The 25,581-nt window shown below is 43.1% G+C and overlaps 1 protein-coding gene across 2 annotated transcripts in view; it reads left to right on the top strand.

Annotated features, from left to right (window-relative positions):
• The window catches only part of MAPKAPK5 (MAPK activated protein kinase 5), a 94,318-nt gene that overhangs the window by 23,970 nt on the left and 44,767 nt on the right, over positions 1-25,581 (top strand). Inside the window, exons 5-7 of one of the 2 annotated variants that reach the window (XM_073563992.1) lie at positions 501-609; positions 1,323-1,412; positions 19,928-20,023. In XM_073563992.1, coding sequence (XP_073420093.1) covers positions 501-609; positions 1,323-1,412; positions 19,928-20,023 — 295 coding nt within the window. The remainder of the gene's footprint in view (positions 1-500; positions 610-1,322; positions 1,413-19,927; positions 20,024-25,581) is intronic. The other variant, XM_073564002.1, reaches the window with a different exon arrangement.

The raw sequence follows: 25,581 nt of genomic DNA, 5'->3' as shown, positions 1-25,581 counted from the left end.
TGCATATTAATCATGAGTGAGAGAAATAATTACTAAGACAGCCAAGTGACAGGGCCGATATTTTCCATATCTACAATATAAAATGTTCTCCCCGATTCTGCAATCAGACAGTAGTTGCAAGTGTTACAACTTTAGACTAAAGAAACAGTAATGGAGGTGGGTTAAAGCTGGCCCTTTGGGGAAAAAGAAATGCAAAAAACACACACAAAAAATGTTCCTACTATGTAGATGGTAGCGTTAGTGTTCCTCTGATCCGACAACTTATAGGACTGCACAGAATGACAGGGGTAATGGCAGGAAGGTTGAGTTTATCACTGCTGGAAGAGAAGTGCCAGTGCTGTCAGTCTGGGGCGCGACCTTCACCCACACCAAATCAAAATCTTATCGGACAACGAAGGAAGGGGAGAAAGGCAAGGTTGCGCCTTCCGTTGACCAGCATCAGCATTAATTGCATACTCACTGATATTTGACCCGCTCTTTAAATTAACACTTTTGAACAGGGCACGGCTCCTAATTGTTATGGAGATGATGGAGGGGGGCGAGCTGTTTCACAGAATCAGCCAGCACCGGCACTTCACTGAGAAGCAAGCCAGCCAAGTAACAAAGCAGGCAAGTTCCAGAAGCTTCCACCAGCAGTCGTGCAATGAACAACTTGCGTGCTAAAGGCATTTTAAAGCGACATAGGTTCTCACTTGACCTTATTGCCTGCTTTGTTATAATCAGATGATGTGATGCACGCTGCCTCTGGCGCAACTGTTTTATTTCAGCCACACTTCCAAATTCCTTTTTGTTTTCTTTTTGTTTTTCTGGGGTTATCATAAGCTTGTACTCTGCTTCCAAAGACTATCATGGTGCAAATCATATGATCAACATAATAATCCGTCCTCTTTGATTCCTGGTTGCCAATTTGCGTATTAATAAATTTTTAGAGGTTAATATCCGAGATTTGTAATTCCTTTGAAAGAAAAGTTCAGGCTATCCCACTTCTCTGAGTGCAGATGTACAAGATTATAGAACATACGCTTTCATATGATTCAATTTCTGCTTCTCTATGAAGCTTCCTGTCCACTGTAGCGATGAGATTCCTACACACTGCTGTCTCTTACCCTGGTGTTTCCAATCATTATGGAGCCGAAAGGTTGAGTATATCTAGGGCGGTGAAATCTCTAGTATGTGGTAAGAGCAGAGAGGTTCATGAGTCTGACTACTTTGTTGCTGGCTGGATCTGCACTGTTATGCCGTTCTGCAGCTCACCTCGCAATAAAGCAGTTTTCATCTACACGGCACAGACAACCGCGCTGACTTATATTTTCTTTTTACAGATTGCTTTGGCCCTACAGCATTGTCACTCGCTAAATATTGCACACAGAGATCTGAAACCAGAGAACCTGCTCTTTAAGGATAACTCTTTGGTAAGGATTTTCTCATCCTTTTGTCCAGTAGTTTTCTGTGAACTATGTATTGAGTTTGAAAATAGCCCGGTAAGGTTGACTAAGCGAGCAAGTCTTGTAATGTTAGCAGGGCTGTGGAGTCGGTAAGCCAAACCTGCGACTCCGACTCCTCAATTTCCCTTACACCAACTCCGACTCCCACATATATTGCTTATATTTAAGTGAAAAATGTATTGTAGTACAATGTGAACATCAGACATTTAATCATTTCTATGATCCAATAATCAAGATATTTAGATAGAACATAATATCTATTTATTGGAATATAACTTTAGAACACAAAAAACTGTAATAAATTGTAAATATGAAATACACTGTATAATATCGATTACATACGGTACAGACCAAAGTTTGGACACACCTCATTCAAAAAATTTTCTTTATTTTCACAACTATGAAAATTGTAGATTTATTCTGAAGGCATCAAAGCAATGATTTAACACATGTGGAATTATATAATTAAAGTGTGAAAAAACTGAAAATATGTCTTATATTCTAGATTCTTCAAAGTAGCCACCTTTTGCTTTGATTACTGCTTTGCACACCCTTGGCGGAGCAATGCCTGTCCTGGGCGTCCTTTTGGGCAGCTATGAGGTGTACCTGACTGGTGTTAAAAGAAAGGAGTGATAGTCTGTGTGCTACCCGGCTTTCATTCTTTTTGGTACAGATATGATATGGATACAGATATGGATATATAGATAGAGTAGATTTCTAATCTGCTTTTGCTATTGAAAACACTATCTATGAGCTCAAAAACCTTTCAGGAGATGCGGTTTTTTAAAAAGCTGATCTGCTTTTGCAACTGAAAAACGTATCCTCAAAAAACGCAGGAAAAACGGTGTGTGAATGTAGCCTTAGATCAGGAATAGAACAGTCATTTATAGGACATTTCATAACTTTCCCAAATTCCTGTGAAAAAAATATTCAGTATATTCTGCATTGAACTACTGTACCCAATTTATTAAATATTTTGGGAGTCGGTCCATTTTATACCGACTCCACCAAAATGAGCACCGACTCCACGACTCCGACTCCACGACTCCGACTCCACAGCCCTGAATGTTAGGAATAATTTGGTTTAGAGTATGAAAAATGGCTTTTTTGTTTCCCCAGTGCATAAGGATCTCAAGCTACCTCTCCTTTAACATAGTCTTAATGGGCGCTTAAGAAAAACAACCTTTTTGCAATAAAGAAACAATGTATTTTTTTTTAACTGCTTCCTAATAATAAAATTAAGCAACTTCATAAAAAAGTCATCAATGTCCAACCATTTTGAGACTTTGTGTAAATCATCACAGCTCCGATGACTCTGCTCATGGCACACTGCCCACTGTGAATGGCAGATCATAAAGGAGAGAGGGAGGCAAGTATTCACGTTATTTGGGATGGCAGCTCATTTGGGGTTTAAGTATAGAGGGGAAAACGCATGATCCTTCCTTCTGCTTTAAAATGGTAAATCACTTAAGGAATGAAGCTGTGCTTGTAAAGGAGAGCGGAGATCCAGCATGTATTACTGAAAGTGATAAACCCAGAAGAGAGAAATCTGAAAATAGAAGGAGATTATGAACTCCTTGTTAGGGAATCTAAAAATGAAGGAGGAATTAAGTTTGCAGATTAAAACTAACTTCAGTCCTTTTAAATAAAGGACCTCTAACTTATTTAAAATCAGAGTGCGTGGTGAAGCTGCAAATGCACTTTCTTTCTTTCAGTGTTCTTTTTATTGAAAAGGTGTAAATGCAACAAACAGTGTTTGAGGAAAAAGCAGTATCTATGATAGAAACAGTAATAAATGCTTCCGGCAAAGTTCACAGAGGCAATTTTGTGTATCAGATTCAATCACTGTTATTAAAAGAGTTATAGAAACTTCCAACCTTTGTTGGAAAGAATGATAAAAATAAATCAAAAGGAATCTGGGAAAAAGGAGAGGTGGAGGGAGTAGAAAGGAGGGGGAATAGTTGAAGGGGGTGGGGGGGGGGGGAGTAGCACCCTGGGACACGTGTCTAGTAAAGAATTATGACGAAATGCTGCAAATGCACTTTGAAGGTACCCTAACCGCTTTATATCTGTTGTCTGAATGCTCATTCAGCCCTACAACTATTCTTCCTGGCTGGATCAGAGGAATAAGCTGTCAAGCTGCTGCCCCTGTGGCAGGGGATTATTTTGTGTGGGAATAAAGGATCAGGTTTGATGAAATCCAACATGCTTGATCCTATATCTCCTAATATCTTATTCTTCAAAGACCTTATTATTGTATGTTAACAACTTTTGCAGTAAAGACAGACTTTTATAATCTTGCTTTTTTTTTATTTTTTAAGTTTATTGCCATTTTAAAGGTTATTTGTCACAAGAAAATGACCTGCTGTTTAAATCAAGTTTTTATTTTAAAGGGAACCTGTTGCCATGAAATTGCAGTCTAACCTGCAGGTACCATGTTATAGAGCAGGGGGTGCCGAGTGGATTGATGTATATTGTGTGGGTCCTATCAGTGACTGACAGCTATATCTGTATGCACACTTGTACAAAGAAAACTGTCAGTCACTGTCAGGACCAAACACTGGACGAAAAAATCGAGAAAAAAATCGGAGGATTAATTGACAGATTATACAGAATATTTTCTCGCATAAGTATATATCAAACTGCTTAGCCCCCCACCACCACTCTATAGCACAGTGCCTACAGAATGAACTTCATTTTCAGATGACCGTTTTAAGAAGAATATGTCAGCAGGTTTTTGCTGTGTAATCTGAGAGTAGATAATGTAGGGGCAGAGACCCTGATTCGAGAGAGACATCACTTACTGGGCTGCTTGGTGCAGTTTTGATACAATCCCTGTTGTCTCTGTTGCAGATCTAGTAGTGGTCAGAATGGTGAGTTGTGTATAACCTGCCCACACCACTGATTGGCAGCATCCTATGTACACTGTCAGCAAGCTGCCAATTAGTTGTGGGGGCGGGGTTACAAAGATTAGCTGGACTGGCTTGCAAGCCACCTAGTCTGAAAGTGATAATTTCCTGGTGATAAAACACTGATTGTGTTGAAACTACACCACACAGCCTAATAATCCTAACAGGCAAATCCCTAGAATCAGGCTTTCTGCCCCTACATTATGTTGCTCTCAGATTAAATAGCCAAAACATGCTGACAGATTCCCTTTAATTTTGTTTTAATTTTTGTTTGTTTTTTTTTCCACATCGCACGCTGTATTTAAAAAAAAAAAAAAAAAAGTAAAATCTTGCAATTGTTACACTGTCCACTGGAGTTAAGGCCCCGTCACACACAGCGATCTCGCCAGCGAGATCGCTGTGTGTGACGGGGATCAGCGACCGGCCCCCCCCTGCCGGTTATCGCTGATCGTGCAGCATCGGACTGGGCCGTTTTTCGATCGCTGGTCTCCCGCTGGCCAGCGCGCATCGCTGCGTGTGGCAGCGAGAGACCAGCGATCAGCGACGCTGGTTTCTAATGTAAACATCGGATGTCCAGGAGCCGCCCGGCTCTTAGATACCCGACGTTTACATTAGAAATAAGCTTCCAGTGTCGCTGATCCTGATCGCTGAGGCTGATCGCTGGTGAGCTGTCACAAGACAGCCCAACGATGTCCCAGCGATCCCATCATGTCGGATCGTTGGTGGGATCGCTGGGACATCGTTTTGTGTAACGGGGGCTTTATTCTACACTTCTTCCAGGTCTTTCAAGAAATCCATGTGTACATTAGCAGTAATAGACTGAGTGAGACTCTAGTTTTTCATATTGAAGTATCTGATAAGCTTGTACAAAGTCAAGGTAGGGGTAGGAGGGTTATTTGTGACATCACCTATTGTAATCCTGTGTTACCAGCTTTATTTGGGTTAACTGTGAATTTTAAACCTGCCTGCGATAATGAGACTGCTGAAAACCCTTCCAGTGTGTGAAAACTTTCTAATATTTTGAAATTATATGTATAATTTTATTTGTGCTTTTCACTTTTTTTTTTTTTTACCAAATGCGAAATAAAAAAAAAAAAAAAAAGCTAAAACAAAGTTGCCAAAAGCACAAAAACTTGATTTAAACTATAGGTCATTTTCTAATTATAAATTTCCTTTAATTATGACTTTGTAAACTGTGTAATTTCCATGTAAATTAGGCATAAAACTGAATGAATAACCAATTTGGATGTGCTCTATACTGACACTGGCCAGCAGTGTCCTATGTAATACAGATCAGTAATGTTTAGCTAAATATTTGCTTTACTTACATACTTTAGATATTTTACATTGTATGTTGAATATATTGAAAAATTCAGTTTATATAAAAAAAAAAAAAAAAAGGGAGTCTGTCACCCCCAAAATGTACTGGGCTTAGCCCTCATAAAAACCATACTAGCACTGCATATTTTACTGGGATGAGGTGGGCAAATGAGGTGGCTTCGGTTCACCCTTGGCATGGCCTAGAGTGTGGTGCACCATTCTGCTGCCTCATTTGAACATTGGGAGCTTTGCCCCGCTTCTGACTAATAGTGCTCGCTTGCGAGGTGCTGCCAGCGTATGCCCATGTGTACACACATTGCCTGTCCTCGCTCGCATATATTTAGTGGACGGCTGCGTTCTCCTCCTCGTCTTTCTGGCAATGTCGCTCGCTGCATTACTGCACCCAGACGTGTAGTGACCGGCTTAAGAGTGTCATCCGCAAAAATAAGACCTGAAGGAGAACGCGCCCGGCCACATTGTGCACACGGTGCCGGGCACAGACAGTGCGCATGCGCACACGTGCTGGCAGCATTCAGACAGGGCTCGCTTTGGGAGGCGAGCAACTGTCATTTAGAAGCAGGGAAAGGCCCTCAAAATGCAACTAAGGAGTCTTAATGGTGTGCCAAACTCTTGGCCGCGCCAAGGGTTGACTTATGTCGGAGTCACAGGCTCCCTTTATAGGGGTTGTCAATATTTAAATTGTATTTTTTCCATAGAGTTGCAGACCTACAAAATAACAAACTGTGTTTTCAAATACACCAGACTAATTGGATTCACACACATTGGCTAAATGAAATAAAATTGTTTGCAAACATGAAAAATAAATGGAAGAGCATATAATAAAAAAACATACTATAAGGCTGGGCTCACACGTAGCGGAACTCTTGCGGAAATTACCGCAAGAATTCCATTCCGCGGGAAAATCGCATTTTAAATTTCCGCGATTTTCCCGTGGAAAAACTAGCATTTTGAAAGCGTAGTTAGCTTGCAGAATTGCTAGCGTTTTCCAAGCGATCTGGAGCATCGCTTGGAGAACTGATTGCCAGGTTGGTCACACTCGTCAAACATTATTTGACTAAGGCTGAGTTCACACGTGGCGTTTTTTTCGCGTTTCCACGGCGGTTTTAACCGTGCGATTTTTACCGCGAAAAATAAGCATCCCATGCATTCCTATGGGATTCCGCAATGCTGTGCTAATGCTGCGGTTTTTACCGCAACGGAATCGCTTCGCGGTAAAAAACGCAGCATGCTCATTAATTTTGCGGAATCATGGCGATCCCGCACCCATAGGAATGTGCACACCATGCGAAAAGTAAGCAGAACATTTGCGGATGGTACCCACGGTCCGGAGGAGAGGAGACTGTCCTCCGGGCTTTGGGTACCATATCCCTGTAAAAAATAGAATTTAATATAAAAAATATTGTTGTTCTCACCTTCCGACGTCCCGCGCAGCATTCCCGCCTCTCTCCACGCTCCCAGTCCCAGTAAGCCTTTGCGGGCGATGACGTCCGCTCTCGCGGGATCGCGAAGTCTCGCGGTCATTCGCGTGACGTCATCGCGAATGACCGTGAGACGTCGCGATCCCGCAAGAACGGATGTCATCGCGGTAATTGTCGCAAAGGATTACTGGGACCGGGAGCGTGGAGAGAGGCGGGAAGGCTGCGCGGGACGCCTGAATGTGAGAATAACTATATTTTTTTTTTTTATTATTATTTTTTACATTTTATCTTTTACTATTGATGCCGCATATGCAGCCTCAATAGTAAAAAGTTGGTCACACTCGTCAAACACTGTCAGTCAGTTCTCCAAGCGATGCTCCAGATCGCTTGGAAAACGCTAGCAATTCTGTAAGCTAATTACGCTTGCAAAATGCTAGTTTTTCCGTGGGAAAATCGCGGAAATTTAAAATGCGACTTTTCCCGCGGAATGGAATTCCGGAACTTTCGCGGTAATTTCCGCGAGAGTTCCGCTACATGTGAACCCAGCCTAATAGTAAAAGATGGACAACACATCAAAATATATCAGCAGCTAACGAAACACAATGTGTAAAGATGTACACTAAAAACCCTGCCTCCACGTCTGGGGGAGCCCCCACCCAACCCCGGCCTCGGGACCCAGATGGACGAGCGCAGAGTTCCTGCTGCATATTCTACAGTTTCATTTTGGACTCCACTGTTCTTAGTCTAATCCAAAATGTTGCATCCTGCTCCCCCGGTGTCTTTGGTCAGAAAGCGAAGATTGACATAGGCCGTTCAAGAATGAAAACAAGTGTCTGTTTAGGAATGTTCTGGTACTGGCAGTCCCTGGCACTTCCCTTCTAAAAGGCTAAATCAAAGCTGAAACTAAGAATATGTAAGTGGCAAAATTAAACTGAACTCTTATATGAAACCTTTCCAATGCAAATTAATGCCTGCATTCTCTTGGTCCAGTGCTACCCCTCCACAAGCTGCTGAGCCCAGTGATTGTCTGCAGCACTCACTTGCACTATAGGCATGTCATCAAGCGTTCTCATTGCTTGACTCCTGCGTTACTGAAAATGAGATAATGGAGGCTATTAATTCCCTTTCTTCAGGTAGGACCCTTGGGCTGGATGACCACCCTGTTGACCTATATAAACGCTATATAGAGTCGTTGTTCCCGTTACTTCTTTAAAACTTGTATCACTGTGCAGGATTTGAGTAATCATCCAGCCTCAATGAGGGAGGCTCTGTTGGTGGCTGTTCTAAAGCCAGGGAAGGAACCCCGTTCCCCAGACTCATACCATCTGATTTCTTTGTTACACCGATATTTACATTTTTTGCCAAAATACTGTCCTTAAGACTAAGGAAAGGGATCCTATATCTGATGCAATATGCGCCGCCTTTTCTTAATTATTGCTGCAGCTAATTTAGAGCAAAACCTGGTGCCCTTTTGATACTGTTGAGTGGCCTTTGATTCTGTTGAGTGGCCTTACCTTTGGGGGCTCCTCAGGATAGTAGATGGCAGGCACAAGTTTTCATTTTGGATTCAGCAATTGTATGATTCCCTCCTGGCTCGAGTCCATACTAACTTGAATATATTTAGCATATTTCTCCCAGGAAGAGGCACCAGACAGGGTTGACCCATCTCCTCTTTTTATTGCACTTGGTATTGAGCCCTTGGAGGTTGATATACATCAGTCTTCATGTATTGTAGGTTTGCAAAGGGGTGTCATATTTGAAACGGTATTTTTAAACGCAGACAAAACACTAGTATACCAGCGTCTTTTTAGGTGACTGTAAATATCTTGGGGTACAGATCTTCTGTATTCTAGAGCACTTTTGGCAATTAAACTTAGACCCTTTTGTTAGAGGCTACTGAGAATGAATGGAGGGTATGTTCTTGTCTCTCTTTATCCCTGTTAGGTAGGATTAATATCTTTACAGTGATATAGGAAATTGGGAAGATATATTTCATATTTGGCCCATTTTCCTCCCTTTGGGGTACTTTCATGGTTTTGATACAATTTTATGTTCATTCTACTGGCAGGACAGATCCCCTAGATTCAGACTGATGACCATGCAGGTCCTGAAGGAGTCAGGAGGTCTAGCAGCTCCATAAATAAAGGGGGTGTCGCATTGTATGTTAGAAATGCGTATATCTGCACAGAGATTGAAGCTTCAGAGACTGGGAGTTCTGTGGAAGCTGTTTGGGTAAGAATACAAGGACAGAACAATGGAAAGGACACCATTGTAGGCATTTACTACAGGCCGCCTGTGCAAGCTGAAGATATGGATGAACTCTTTATTCATCAAATGGCCAAGTTCTCCAAAAAATATGACATAGTTGTCATGGGAGATTTCAACTATCCAGACATTTGTTGGGAATCTCTCTCAGGCAAAACTAACAGGTCAAGGAAATTCTTATCCTCTCTTGCTGACAACTTTATCTTCCAAAAGGTAAAGGAGAAAACAAGGGGAACTGCTACCTTGGATCTAATCCTTATAAACAGGGAGGAAATGGTTGAGGAGGTAAAAGTGGCTGGGACCCTAGGAGGTAGCGACCATGCTATTTTAGAATTTTGGATAACTAGAGGCGGAAGACCTGTGAAGACTCAGACGTCAAGGTTAGATTTCAGAAAGGCAGATTTTAAGGGATTCAGAAAGAGAATTGGAGGGATCCAATGGCTGGATATCCTTAAAGACAAAAATGTCCAGGAAGGATGGGAAATCTTGAAAAATGAAATTCTCAAAGCACAGTTGTTAACAATTCCGAAAAGAGGGAAGAATAGGAAGCATTTAAGGAAACCAGGATGGATGAACACAGAACTTAAGCACATGCTAAAAAGGAAGAAAAAAATGTTTATAAAATGGAAAGGAGGCATATCTAAAGAAGAATATAATGCTGTCTGCAGAACCTGCAGGGCACAAATCATCAGATTAGCTAAAGCTGAAAATGAATTGAGGCTTGCAAGAGATGTCAAAAGCAATAATAAAGGATTTTGGGGATATGTCAAAAGTAAAAGAAAAGTCAAAGATGCTATAGGATTTTTACAGGATGAAAATGATGAAATGGTAAGACAGGATGTTGAGAAGGCTGAACTTTTAAATTCCTATTTTGCATCTGTTTTCTCTCAGAAAGGAAATGTAACATCAACTGTTATTCACTGTCCTATTAAGGGAATAGAAGAATCCAGGATATCTATAAACAGAAAGATAGTGAGGAAACACTTAGCTAACCTAAATGAATTCAAGTCTCCAGGTCCAGATGAATTACACCCCAGAGTACTTAAGGAGATAGCAGAAGAAATTTTTGAACCCCTCTCCATAATCTTTGAAAATTCTTGGAGAACAGGAGAAGTGCCAGAAGACTGGAGAAGAGCAAATGTTGTTCCTATCTTCAAAAAGGGGAAGAAGGTGGACCCAGGCAACTCAAGGCCGGTGAGTCTGACTTCTATACCAGGAAAGATCTTTGAACAAATTATTAAACAACATGTATGTCAATACCTGGATAAGAATGAAGTGATGGGTTTGTAACTAATAAGTCGTGTCAGACTAATTTAATTTCCTTCTATGACGGTATTACTAATTGGGTGGATGAAGGAAATGCTGTAGCTATAGTATATCTTGACTTCAGCAAAGCATTTGACAAAGTCTCTCATACAATCCTTATTGAAAAAATGACTAAGTATGGAATGGACAAGGCAACTGTTAGGTGGATTCATAACTGGCTTAGTGATCGGACCCAAAGAGTGGTCGTAAATGGCTGCACATCCAGTTGGAAGAATGTCTCAAGTGGGGTACCACAGGGCTCTGTCCTGGGCCAGGTATTGTTCAACATCTTTATCAACGATTTAGATGAAGGAATTGAGGGTAAACTGATTAAATTTGCTGATGACACAAAGCTAGGAGGGATAGCTAATACTAGAGAAGAGAGAGAGAGGAGTCAAAAAGATTTAAATAAACTGGAGAAGTGGGCAGCAACTAACAGAATGGTTTTTAAGAGGGAGAAATGCAAAGTACTACATCTGGGCAATAAAAATGAAAAAAGCATATATAGAATGGGAGGAATAGGGCTAAGTGACAGCACATGTGAAAAAGACTTGGGTATACTAATAGATCACAGACTGAATATGAGTCAACAGTGTGATGCAGCAGCAAAAAATGCAAATGCAATTCTAGGATGTATTAACAGAAGCATACAGTCTAGATCACGTGAAGTAATTATTTCCCTCTACTCCTCTTTGGTCAGACCTCATCTGGAATATTGTGTCCAATTTTGGGCACCACATTTTAAAAAAAGACATCAACAAACTGGAGCAAGTTCAGAAAAGAGCGACCAGAATGGTGACCGGTCTGCAAACCCTGTCTTATGAGGAAAGGTTGCAGGATTTGGGAATGTTTAGTTTGCAAAAGAGAAGACTGAGAGGAGACTTAATAGCTGTCTACAAATATCTAAAGGGCTGTCACATTGTAGAAGGATCAACTTTATTCTCATTTGCACAAGGAAAGACTAGAAGCAATGGGATGAAGCTGAATGGGAGGAGACACAGATTAGATATTAGAAAAAACTTTTTGACAGAGTGATCAATGAGTGGAACAGGCTGCCACGAGAAGTGGTGAGTTCTCCTTCAATGGAAGTCTTCAAACAGAGGCTGGACAGACATCTAACTGGGATGATTTAGCGAATCCTGCTTTGAGCAGGGGGTTGGACCAGATGGCCCAGGAGGTCCCTTCCAACTCTATGATTCTAAATGCGTAATCATCTAGCAGCACAATTAGTGTATGCAAACTGGTGGCTAGACTTGGATATCAGTGACAGCCACATCTTTATGCGGAGACCTCCTTGGCTCTTATGAGAGTGTATCTAACTTAATTTACATATATAACCGTCTGTGTAACCCTAAACTATGGCCCCATAAAGTGGTGGCTCAGGCATGGGTGGTGGCCAAAACTCATGCTTTACTCTGAAAGTTATCTCCCCTCATACTACCTTATGGCACAAGAGGATCTACCACATCAGCTAGATCACCCCTTGGGTATAATCTGGGCAAGAGTTAGCCTGCAGTATTTGGGCTATCTATTGACTTTTTCATCTTCCCAACTTTGCATAGTTTGGCTTCCACCAAATACAATTAGGTTACACTAAGCTGGATTTGTTGTTGAGGTTGACAGACCTAGCTAAACTTTTGTTTTGTGTGTATATATAATTTATCTACATCTTCCCTTAAACCCTTTTCATAAGCCCTGGTTAAGTGGAGGGGTCATATACTGGACCTTGAGGATGGTGATTGTGGAGAAGTTGGGGACTCCTTTCTGCCTTTTTGCAATGAGTTCAAAAGATATTCTGATACAATATAGATTCCTACATGGTGTTTACTACACCCCCACTAGTCTGCAGAAAATGGGCATGTCTGACTCCGATATTTGCTTTAGTTGTGGCTTAAGGCACCTTTATACATGCTGGCTAGCCCTGTCCCGAGCTCTCGCTATTCTGGTCAGAGATGATCCTCTTCATGCATATCCATTTTCAATTACTTTGTGTTGGCTCCCCGCAAATGTCTCCTTGGGATTTTGGATGATTTGATCCAGAATTCCTACAAATGACTTTTTCTTTTGCATTCTTCTTTTCAGTGCAAGGAAAGTGGACAAAATGATTTGGAAGTCAACAGATATTCCTCCCTTGTGTTATTGGCTTAATCTTTTTCCGAGGGGCCTTTATACCTCTCACATTCCATGTCATACATATCATCTCAGACCCCATGTTTACTCCGTTGAATATGACATACAGTACTACCCGAGCAGAATTTAGAGGCACCACATAGAGACTGAGATTGCGATTGGCTGCGACTTTTACCTAAGTAACAATCAAAACTGTTGTAAAAAGGAAAACAAAACAGGAAAAAAAAATAGAACATAAATCTAACAGTATAGGAGCAAGGTCCCGTGCCCCTATTGAAAAGTAAACAAGGGGATACCATCACTGAACAGTGTCCGGTATTATTGATATCTGGGTGCTCGCCAGGAGAGCTCCAATTAAGCCTGTAGTGAAAGGATCCAGACGAAAGTAGGCACATTAGGATTCCTTTGCAGGAGATCCTCTATGGGACCGCAGCCACTCGGTAGCCTCCATTGGATCCGGGAAAAACACGGAGGAACCCCCGTGGATGATCCGAAGTCGAGCCAGATAAATCATTGACTATACAATGTTCCTTTCCCTGAGCCACTTCTTGATGTCGATGAATTGTGCGCGTTGCTTCTGGAGTTCCATGGAGAAATCCGGGAAGATTGAAATCACAGCATTGTTGAACTTGATAGGACTCTTTTGTCTTGCAAGGCGTAGAATGGTGTCTGTCTTTACAGTTGAGACGACCTGCTAGGAAGGGTCTAGGTGGGCTTCCCGGAGGCAGAGGCTTTGTGGGAACTCTGTGGGCCCTCTCAACAGCGAACACTGAGGAGAATTTGTCTCCCAGGGAGGCCCTAAGCCAGCCCTCCAGGAACTGCTCAGGGTGCTGACCTTCTGAGCGTTCTGGCAGACCGATGACACTGATGTTATTCCGACGCATTCTGTTCTCTAGGTCGCCTGCCTTCTGCTTCCAGGCGTTCACAGAGCCCGCTACCTTAGTTAACTTGACCTCCATAGGTGTAATGGTGTCCTCGACCTGGGACACTCTTGTCTACACCTCTGTGATGCATCCTCTCATGGCCTGCATATCTTGACGGAGTCTCCCCACCTCAGTGTAGACATCCTCTATATTCTTCATCAGAGATGTCCTAGTGAGGGAGATAGCCTGCATCAACTGTTCAGATGCCTGTTTAAGGCTACTTTCACATTTCCGTCTTTTGAATCCGGCTGCCTGCGGTAAAAAGCCGCAATACCGGATCCTTCTTTTGGCCAGATACGGTGGAGCAGAAATTTAAAGGAACAGATCTGCAAATGTGATCCCTGATGAGATCAACATTAACATTCTTGGCCGCCGCTTGCAGGGTTAACATTCTCGCCCAAGGAAATATGCCAGGCATGCGCATTGGAAAATAGCGGTCCGGCAGAGGAAAAAAACGTTGCATGCAACGTTTTTTCACAACGCCGCGTCGTCACTTTTCGCTGGATCCGGGAAAAAACGGACGTGCCGCGTATTAACGCGGCGTAATCCGGCAACAATGTATCCTAATGGGAAAAAGCCGGATCCGGCACCACATATCGCTGGATCCGGTTTAGGAAATTTTCGCCGCAGGGTGCCAGATTGTAAAAGCTGGAAATGTGAAAGTAGCCTAAGAGTCATTTCTTCCTGCTCAGTCTCCTCTTCACCCCCTGAGGGGCGATTTTTACGCTGCGGTTGTGAAGTTATTTCTTAGAGCACGTGCACTCTAAGAATGGTCGGGTCTGACAATTTCCTTTAGTTTTTCTGCTGCCGTCGATCCTTTAGATCGATTCATGGTCAAGAGCAGTGAGATACACCAGGGTAACTAGAAATGTGTAGTCCAGGATTCCTTCCACTGCAATTATATACACAGCAGAGACCAGGTTTACTGATTGCGGCCTGGGAGCAGAACCTGTGCAGATGGAAACACCATATCGCTGAGGCTTCTTATTCTTATGGCGAGGGAGGGAGAGATCCACCCTCAGACAGCAGCGGTGGGAGGGAGATCAAATTCTCCCACAGTAATGTCACCAACAGGCCAGTGAGTCTATTAGTAAGAAGGGGGGAGTAATGCAGGGCCCATTTTTCAGGGCACTCCCCGCATATCTCCCTGATTCCGCAGGATACAGGTCATTGCCCAGTGACGCTGCAGCGCTTGAAGCTGGATGCCGCCGCTCCCTCTGATAGAGCGCGCATCCAAGATGGCCGCCGCCTCGTGTGGGCCCCGCCATCCCCGGTTTTTCAGGTCTCAAGCTCACCGGAGCCATCCGGCGCTCTCCCGCGTAGTTCCAGGGGGGTCCCGGTACCCAGGGACACCAAGCGCTGCCAGGTATATCACGGTAGACAGGCGGTAAATGCAGGATGGCAAGGAGCTTTTGCAGCGCGCGTCTGCCTCCTCTGCTACATAGCCACGCCCCCCTTATTGGCTTAATCTAGTTAAATAAATGTTCTGCTCTACAAAGTACTTTATATAGAAGAACAACAAAAAGTCTAGCTGTAATTAAACAACAGACTAAATGAAGAGAACCCAAATCATCAATTTAAAATTAACATTTATTAATAAATATTTTAAAAAAGACAAAGGACGCAAAAACATTAATACACACAACTACCCAGTAGGGGGACAGAAGAAAAACACCCACCAAGTATATGTTAAAGATCAGTGCCTGTATATACAGTACAGACAAAGTTTGGACACACTTTCTCATTCAAAAAGTTTTCTTTATTTTCATGACTATGAAAATTGTAGAGTCACTCTGAAGGCATCAAAACTATGAATTAACACACGTGGAATTATATAATTAACAAAAAAGTATGAAACAACTGAAAATATGTCTTATATTCTAGGTTCTTCAAAGTAGCCACCTTTTGCTTTGAGTACTACTTTGCACACTCTTGGCATTCTCTTGAGGAGCCTCAAGAGGTAGTCACCGGAAATGGTCTTCCAACAGTCTTGAAGGAGTTCCCAGAGATGCTTAGCACTTGTTGACCCTTTTGCCTTCACTCTGCGGTCCAGCTCACCCCAAGCCATCTCGATTGGGTTCAGGTCTAGTGTTTGTGGAGGCCAGGTCATCTGGCGTAGCACCCCATCACTCTCCTTCTTGGTCAAATAGCCCTTACACAGCCTGGAGGTGTTTTTGGGTCATTGTCCTGTTGAAAAATAAATGATGGTCCAACTAAACGCAAACCGGATGGGATAACATGCCGCTGCAAGATGCTGTGGTAGCAATGCTGGTTCAGTATGCCTTCAATTTTGAATAAATCCCCAACAGTGTCACCAGCAAAGCCCCCCCCACACCATCTCGCCTCCTCCTCCATGCTTCACGGTGGTAACCAGCCATGTAGAGTGCATCCGTTCAACTTTTCTGCGTCGCACAAAGACACTGTGGTTGGAACCAAAGATCTCAAATTTAGACTCATCAGACCAAAGCACAGATTTCCACTGGTCTAATGTCCATTCCTTTTGTTCTTTAGCCCAAACAAGTCTCTTCTGCTTGTTGCCTGTCCTTAGCAGTGGTTTCCTAGCAGCTATTTTACCACGAAAGCCTGCTGCACAAAGTCTCCTCTTAACAGTTGTTGTAGAGATGTGTCTGCTGCTAGAACTCTGTGTGGCATTGACCTGGTCTCTAATCTGAGCTGCTGTTAACCTGCGATTTCTGAGGCTGGTGACTCGGATGAACTTGTCCTCCGCAGCAGAGGTGACTTTTGGTCTTCCTTTCCTGGGGCGGTCCTCATGTGAGCCAGTTTCTTTGTAGCGCTTGATGGTTTTTGCCACTGCACTTGGGGACACTTTCAAAGTTTTCCCAATTTTTCGGACTGACTGACCTTCATTTCTTAAAGTAATGATGGCCACTCGTTTTTCTTTACTTAGCTGCTTTTTTCTTGCAATAATACAAATTCTAACAGTCCTACTGAATAGACTATCAGCTGTGTATCCACCAGACTTCTGCACAACACAACTGATGGTCCCAACACCATTTATAAGGCAAGAAATCCCACTTATTAAACCTGACAGGGCACACCTGTGAAGTGAAAACCATTTCCGATGACTACCTCCTTGAAGCTCATCAAGAGAATGCCAAGAGTGTGCAAAGCAGTAATCAAAGCAAAAAGTGGCTACTTTGAAGAACCTAGAATATAAGACATATTTTCAGTTGTTTCACACTTTTTTGTTAATTATATAATTCCACATGTGTTAATTCATAGTTTTGATGCCTTCAGACTGAATCTACAATTTTCATAGTCATGAAAATAAAGAAAACTCTTTGAGAAGGTGTGTCCAAACTTTTGGTCTGTACTGTATATATAGCTCCAAGCTCGATAATAGATAATAAACAAATTAGTGAAAAAAATGTGCTAGCATCATAGCATTACTAATTTCAAAAGAAAGGCCAAAGAAAATGGTATTAGATAAAGTAACCTAGTGTCTAAGGCATCCTAATGTACTACTGCCCAATTCAATTGTAAAAGACCTATGCAGAAAGTATAGCCAAGTACACTATTACACAGAAGGTGGAGACATATTACCTGAAAAGTGGAACCGTGATCGTAAACCCCGGTGTGGGATGAGGCCTGTGGGTGGTCCAGAAGAGGGCGAGGGGGAACCCTCTCTAGTACGCATTAACACCCGAAAATGATGCACAACAGAGCACATGTTAACTCTGTCAGCAACATTATAGTCTATGGCCCCGTTGGCACAAATCTCGTTTTGATGGTAGTACGAACGTAAGCCCTGACGAGACCAGTGAACGGGTGCCTGAATGCAGTGTGAAAGCACCCTATTACAGTTGGCATCTTGTACTGCTTCTCTCGGGGTAGGAAGCATAGGAGCAAGTGAACGAGTGGGTGTTGGTGTGAATACATTGGTGTACTGTTTGTGTGGATGCTTAGAAGGGTTTTTGTCTGCAATTGCCACACTTGTAGTAGCTGTGAATCCCCCTTTATTCCAGGATTACTTTGATATCCGCCTCCAGAGGGTGGCCTACGTGTCTTTGGCATGTACAGGGCCTTGTGAAAGTATTTGGCTCCCTGGAACTTTTCAACCTTTTCCCACATATCATGGTTCAAACATAAAGATACCAAATGTTAATTTTTGGTGAAGAATCAACAAGTGGGACACAATTGTGAAGTTGAACGAAATGTATTGGTTATTTTAAATGCTTGTGGAAATAAAAAAAAAAAAAACTGAAAAGTGGGGCATGCAATATTATTCGGCCCCTTTAACTTAATACTTTGTTGCGCCACCTTTTGCTACGATTACAGCTGCAAGTCGCTTGGGGTATGTCTCTATCAGTTTTGTACCTCGAGAGACTGAAGTTCTTGCCCATTCTTCCTTGGCAAACAGCTCGAGCTCAGTGAGGTTGGATGGAGATCGTTTGTGAACAGCAGTTTTCAGCTCTTTCCACAGATTCTCAATTGGATTCAGGTCTGAACTTTGACTTGGCCATTCTAACACCTGGATACGTTTATTTGTGAACCATTCCATTGTAGATTTTGCTTTATGTTTGGGATCATTGTCTTGTTGGAAGACAAATCTCCGTCCCAGTCTCAGGTCTTTTGCAGACTCCAACAGGTTTTCTTCAAGAATGGTCCTGTATTTGACTCCATCCATCTTCCCATCAATTTTAACCAGCTTCCCTGTCCCTCCTGAAGAAAAGCAGGCCCAAACCATGATGCTGCCACCACCATGTTTGACAGTGGGGATGGTGTGTTCAGGGTGATGAGCTGTGTTGCCTTTACGCCAAACATATCGTTTGGCATTGTTGCCAGAAAGTTCGATTTTGGTTTCATCTGACCAGCGCACCTTCTTCCACATGTTTGGTGTGTCTCCCAGGTGGCTTGTTGCAAACTTTAAACGACACTTTTTATGGATATCTTTGAGAAATGGCTTTCTTCTTGCCACTCTTCCATAAAGGCCAGATTTGTGCAGTGTACGACTGATTGTTGTCCCATGGACAGACTGTCCCACCTCAGCTGTAGATCTCTGCAGTTTATCCAGAGTGATCATGGGCCTCTTGGCTGCATCTCTGATCAGTCTTCTCCTTGTTTGAGATGAAAGTTTAGAGGGACGGCCGGGTCTTGGTAGACTAGCAATGGTATGATACGCCTTCCATTTCAATATGATCGCTTGCGCAGTGCTCCTTGGGATGTTTAAAGTTTTGGAAATCATTTTGTATCCAAATCCGGCTTTAAACTTCTCTACAACAGTACCACGGACCTGCCTGTTGTGTTCCTTGGTCTTCATGATGCTCTCTGTACTTCAAACAGAACCCTGAGACTGTCACAGAGCAGGTGCATTTATAAGGAGACTTGATTACACACAGGTGGGTTATATTTATCATCATTAGTCATTTAGAACAACATTGGATCATTCAGAGATCCACAATGAACTTCTGGAGTGAGTTTCCTGCACTGAAAGTAAAGGGGCCTAATAATATTGCACGCCCCACTTTTCAGTTTTTTAATTTCCACAAAAATTTAAAATGACCAATAAATTTCGTTCAACTTCACAATTGTGTCCCACTTGTTGTTGATTCTTCACCAAAAATTTACATTTTGGTATCTTTATGTTTGAAGCACGATATGTGTGAAGGTTGCGTTCTCATTAGCATATTGTTAAAATGACAAGTGAGCCTTTTGTAAGTTGTTCATATCCATGTTTCACTTTTTTCCTTATTACATTTTATATTATAATTAAAAAAAAAAAAAAAAGACATCATCATTGGCGCGCCGATCAACACAGGCCAGATCAGTGGTGGTGAGACAGCGCTGGACCCTGGTACGTTAAGTAATGGTTCCATTTGATATGTTGTAGGTCTGCAACCAAATAAAAAAAATAACATTTTAAAGCACACAACTTCTTAACTTTTTCCTTTGCTAGAAGCAATAATAAACAGGTATAAACAAGTGTTGACACATACTTTTATTTTACCATGTTAAGCGCATAGCAATATATTTTTGAACAAATTGTGGAGCTTTCTTCACTTTTCAATAACAAAAAGGATAATTAAAACGAAAAGGTGCTTCCATGAATCCATTATGCTGCTGTTAATCAGCCTTACTTTATAAACGTTGCAAATTCCAGTTAGTCAGTTTGCTTGTTACACCGGTTCCTTTTAAATTCATATGCTGTTTAACAACTGTTTTATTTTCAGGATGCTCCAGTGAAATTGTGTGATTTTGGTTTTGCAAAAATAGACCAGGGGGACCTAATGACGCCACAGTTCACTCCATATTATGTAGCACCTCAGGTAATAACTGCTTGCTCAGTTGGCTGTTCTATGTGAAATGTATTAGCAAGTAATTGGAGCTTTGTTAAAGGTACCAAATTTTTCCGACTATAAGACGCACCGGACCATAAGATGCACCTAGCTTTTAGAGGAAGAAGTTAGGAAAAAAAAAAATTGAAGCAAAAAATGTGGTCAATTCTATATTTATTATCCCCTGTCCTGGTACACATGGTCCCCCTCATCCCCTTCCTGGTACACATGGCCTCCTTATCCCTATCCAGGTATGCATGGCCACCCTCATCCCTGTAATGGTATGCTTGGCCCCTCTCATTCCCATCCTGGTGTGCATGGCCTGTCTCATCCCCATCCTGGCATGCATCGTCTCCTCATCCCTATCCTGGTAGGAACAGTCCCAGTCATCCCTATCCTCTTCGGAATGGTCTCCCTCATCCCTATCATGGTAGGAATGGTCCCCTTCATCCCTATCCTGGTATGCATGGCCCCATCCTTATCCTGGTATGACTGACCCCATCTCCATCCTGGTATGCATGGCCCCATCCTTATCCTGGTATGATTGGCACCTAACTCCATCCTCCTGGTATGTATGGCCCTATGCTTATCATGGTATGATTGGCCCCCATCTCTTTCCTGGTATGCATGGCCACATCAGAAAAGCATTAAAAAAAAAAAAAAACATTACACTTCATGCGCTCCCTTGCAGCGTCTTACTCCAATGCCAGCAGCTGCTTTATGCTTGTAAGCTGTGCATGGCAGGGATGTCATGTGCTGCTTATAAGCTTGAAGCACAGCTTCCGGAATTCTCGCTGCTTTGCACGCCGAGATTATGTGCATGGAGGGCAGTGAGTATTCATTGCTCGCTATTTAGTAGCGGGCACAGTGTCAGCCTCTGGCTTCCTGCAGCTGCTGGCATTCAGGTGTCCCTTCTACTAAAGGGAATGAATATTCACCGCATTCCACGCCCATGGGAGTGGAGCACAGTGAATATTAATTTCGCTTAAGTAGCGGGCACATGTGACAACACGGCAGCTGCAGGAAGCTGGTGGCTGACTCTGTGCTCTCAACTAAATAGCAAGCAATGAATACTCACTGCCCTCCTTGCACATAGTCCCAGCGTGTAAAACAGTGAGTATTCCGACAGCTGTTCTTCGGCTTGTAAGCAGCACATGACGTCACTGCCATGCACTGCTTACAAGCATAAAGCAGCTGCTGGCATTGGAACAAGACACTGCGAGGGAGCGCATGAAGGTAAGTGTAATGGTTTGGGGTTTTTCTGATGGGGCCAATCATACTGGAAAAAGGATGGGTCCATACATACCAGGATGCTACTAAAGAGAATTTAATATTCATTGTTCTCCACTCCCATGAGCCTGGAATGCAGTGAATATTCATTTCTTTTTAGCAGCGGGTACAGGAGTTAGCTGCAATCGCCATCTCCAGCCTCCTGTGACCCGCTGCTCTGCCGCTCCCCCACCTCCCCCCCCCACAGCCAGAGCCAGTACATCCGGACTATAAGACACACCTCCATTTTCCTCCATGTGTTTAGAGGAAAAAAGTGCGTCTTATAGTCCGAAAAATACAGTAATTTTCACCAGGTTTGTGCTGAGCCAAGCATTGTAGTTTTCTCAGTGATGTGCATGTGCTCACTAATCATGGATATTCGTGAGAGTTCGCTCCACCAGAATCCCATCAGCTGATTGACTCCTGTCTCCCTATACTGTGGATGGGGGAAATAGCTGTCAATCAGCAGTGGGAGGTTGGGGGTTCTAGCCTTTCTTGAATATGAGAACTCAGCTCTTGGTGCAGCTTATAAACACTGAATATAGGGTCATTGTGACAACTTTATTTTCCTCTTATATAGGTCAACCGTCTATCTTTACAGCGAACCTGTCACCAGGTTTGGCTGATGTGAGTTACGGCCACCACCTTTCAGGGCAGATATACAGCATTCTATAATGAGGTAGCAAAAACTTGGTGATCGATTCCCTTTAAAGAGCGCCCATCATCAATCTAGGCCAGACTGGTGATTATAGTAACTAATAATTAGTGGCAAACCTGCTCATAAGTACTCTTAATTCCTTCGAAAAAGCCATAAGTATGGTAGAAACTTCCAGGTTGTGGGATCCTGACATGCAGAGATGGATCCCAAATCTCGCTCTTTGTACTTACCAGCACCTCAGCGCACTTTACTGAGTTGTTATCCAGCATCTCTAATGATGTTACCATTCTGTAACTGCTTATTAAAGTACGCAACAGCATTGGATTAGTGCAAAGAGCACCATTTCATTCTTTCAGAGTGGCCACAGAGGGTTTTGTGATTCTGTTTTACATGCGAGTATTCTATAACCCATAAGTTTGGGATGAACTTTGATAGAAAGTAAGGCCCTTTCAGGGGCCACTAGGAGTGGTTTTGACACTAGCTTATACTTATTAAAACTCCAAATCTGGAGCCACCCTCTCTTGTTAAACTGGGCCCCAGATTTGTGATCATTACTCTTTAAAGCTCATCTTCAGGGTGCTACTTAAAGCAACACTCCACTGTTTGTTTTTTAATTTCAGTGCTGGAGTGATGCTACCAATCTAAGTTCCCTGCACTTAGTATCATTCTTACAAGCCGCCATCTTCATCTTTTATCAGCGCCGCTTCAGAAGTTTGTGATTTGCAGATCGCTCCAGTGTTTGCTGGGTGATTTGCAAGTCACTACTCAATGCAAGTCTCCATGAGAGCCAGAACGAGGGACTCGTACACTTACTTTGACAGCTTGTAACTGTTAGCTGTGACTTCCAGCCAGTCAGACGTTACGGTCACAATATGGAGGCGTGGGACTGGAGTTGCGCTGGGAAGAGCGGAAGACAGCATCTGGTGAGTATTATACTAGGGTCAGGAAAGTTGGATTAGTTGCAACACTTCAGTACTGAAATAAAAAAAGAAAAAAAAAAGTTGGATTGCTGTTTTAATAACCAACTAGAATATGCGCCACACTATGTCTATATGCACTCCTGGTCAAAATTACTTGTTATTGTGAACATTTCAGAAAGTTGAAGATGAAACAATCTCTAAAAGGCCTAAAGTTTAAGGTGACAAATTCCCTTTATATTTTAGGCAAACAAAAAAATATTGAGTTTTTTCATTATAAGAATTACAAAAAGGAAAATGGGCCAATGCAAAAGCTTGGGCACCCTTGGAGATTTGTGTGCTTAGGTAACTTTGACCAAGGTTTCAGGCCTTAATTAGCCTGTTAGTTATGGCTTGTTCACTATCAACATTAGGAAAAGTCAGGTGATGCAAATTTCCCATCTTTATAAAAACCCAGCCTCCTCTAACCTTGTGCGAAAAAACAGCAGCCATGGGTTCTCATAAGCAGCTGCTACCTAGCACTCTGAAAATCAAAATGGTGGAGGCCCACAAAGCAGGAGAAGACTATAAGAAGATGGCAAAGCGTTTTCAAGTTGCTATTTCCTTAGTTCAAAATGTAATTAATCCTTTAACGGGAACAGTGGAGGTCAAGATAAGGTCTGAAAAGACCAAGCAAATTTCAGTGAGAACTGCTCGTATGATTGCTAAAGAGGCAAATCAAGACTGCAAAAGACCTTCAGAAAGATTTAGCAGACTCTCTGGAGTTGTGGTACATTGTTCAACTGTTCAGAGTACAAATATGGCCTTCATGGAGGAATCATCAGAAGAAAACCTCTTGCGTCCTCACCATAAAATTCAGCGTTAGAAGTATGCAAAAGAACATCTAAACAAGCCTGATGCATTTTAGAAACAAGTCCTGTGGACCCATGAGGTTAAAATAGAAATCTTTGGCAACAATAATCAAAGTTATGTGTGGAGAAAAAGGGTGCAGAATTTCAGGAAAAGAATATCTTGCCAACCATTAAGCATGGGGGTGGATCAATCATGTTTTGGGATTGTGTTGCAGCCAATGACACAAGGAAAATTTTCATGGATAGAGGGAAGAATGAGATTTCAACAAATTATTTATGAAAACCTAACACCATCTGTGAAAAAGCTGAATTTGAAAGGAGGATAGCATCTACAAATAGATGATGATCCTAAACACATGTCAAAATCCACAATAGACTATCTTAAAAGGCACAAGCTGAAGGTTTTATGATGTCCCTCCCAGTCCCGTCATCTGAACATCATCGAAAATCTGTAGCTATACCTCAAATCTACAGTGCTTGCAAGACGACACAGTAATCTTACAGAACTGGAAGACCTTTCCAAGGAAGAATGGATTAAATTTCCTCAAACAAGAATTGAAAGACTCTTGACTGGGGGCGTGACTATGCCGTGAGCGGTAGAGGACGCTGTCAAGGAGAGCTCCTCATTATCCTGTCTGATCCTGGACCTTGGACCCCTTCATGGTGGCTTACCTAAAGCTGGCTGGACCCCCTTAGACGTCGGGACCCCCCGGATATCCCGCGGCAGGTCGGGAGGCAGTTTCTGAGAGCGGGCGGCGGGGGAGACGGGAGCGAGCGGCTGGTTCCCCATGAGGTGGCAGCCATCTTGGGCGCGTGGCTCAGCTGCTGAGAGCTGCAGCGTCGGCTCACATTGCTGCACCGCCGCTGGGCAGTGAAGAAACCGGCTAAAAATCTGAGGAAGCACGCGGTGAGTGCCCTGAAAAAGTGGGCCCTGCGTGGTATCCCTCTCATATTATCTGCTCACTGCGCCGGCTGGTGCCATTATTAGAGGAGGCTATGTGTGCCCTCCCCCACTGCAGCTGTCCCTGTGGGGCCCCCTCTCCCTCCCCTGGCCATAAGGATCTGTACCTTACGAGGCTGGTTGCAATCCTCATAATCTTTGAGGCATCCCTCGGTAGCCTGACCCACAATTAACTGTTGCCAGCCCTGCTGTGACCACCATCTGTGGCGGGTGATACCTGGGTCATACGTTCTCAGCTGTTTCATCAGGCCGCACTGCAGAAAAACATGAGCCGACTTAAAGGGTCTGGAGCGGCGGAAAAATTGAAGGAGTTTGTTAGACCTGACCCCGCTGAAAGTGCACGACATAACAGGAGCACTTCCTCTCAAGTACAGCGCCAAAATCGCCCTTCTGGGTGTGAGGAGGAGACGGATCAGGAGGAATTGACCCTTAAACAAGTGTCTGAGCAGTTGATGCAGGCTATCTCCTTGACCAGAACATCCCTGACGGAGAAAATCGAGGATGTTTATACGGAGGTGGGGAGACTTCGTCAGGATATGCAGGCCATGAAGGGACTCATTACGGAGGTGGAGACGAGGGTGTCCAAGGTGGAGGATACCATTACACCTATGGAGGCTAAATTAGCGAAGGCGGCGGGCTCCATGAATGCTTGGAAGCAGAAGGCGGATGATTTAGAAAACAGAATGCACTGGAATAATATCCGTATCGTTGGTCTGCCTGAATGCTCGGAAGGTCAGCATCCTGAGCAGTTTCTGGAGGATTGGCTTAAGACCTCCCTGGGAGATGAATTCTCCTCAATGTTCGCTGTTGAAAGAGCTCACAGGGTCCCTACAAGACCCCTGCCTCCGGGGGCCCCGCCTCAACCTTTCCTGGCACGCTTGCTCAATTGTAAG

The sequence above is a fragment of the Dendrobates tinctorius genome, unplaced genomic scaffold, assembly GCF_039654945.1.
Source record: "Dendrobates tinctorius isolate UK_male_01 unplaced genomic scaffold, ASM3965494v1 ptg000003l, whole genome shotgun sequence".
In the NCBI taxonomy this organism is placed as follows: Eukaryota; Metazoa; Chordata; class Amphibia; order Anura; family Dendrobatidae; genus Dendrobates; species Dendrobates tinctorius.
The sequence above is the reverse complement of the archived record's forward strand: the minus strand, read 5'-3'. Positions and strand labels throughout refer to the sequence as shown.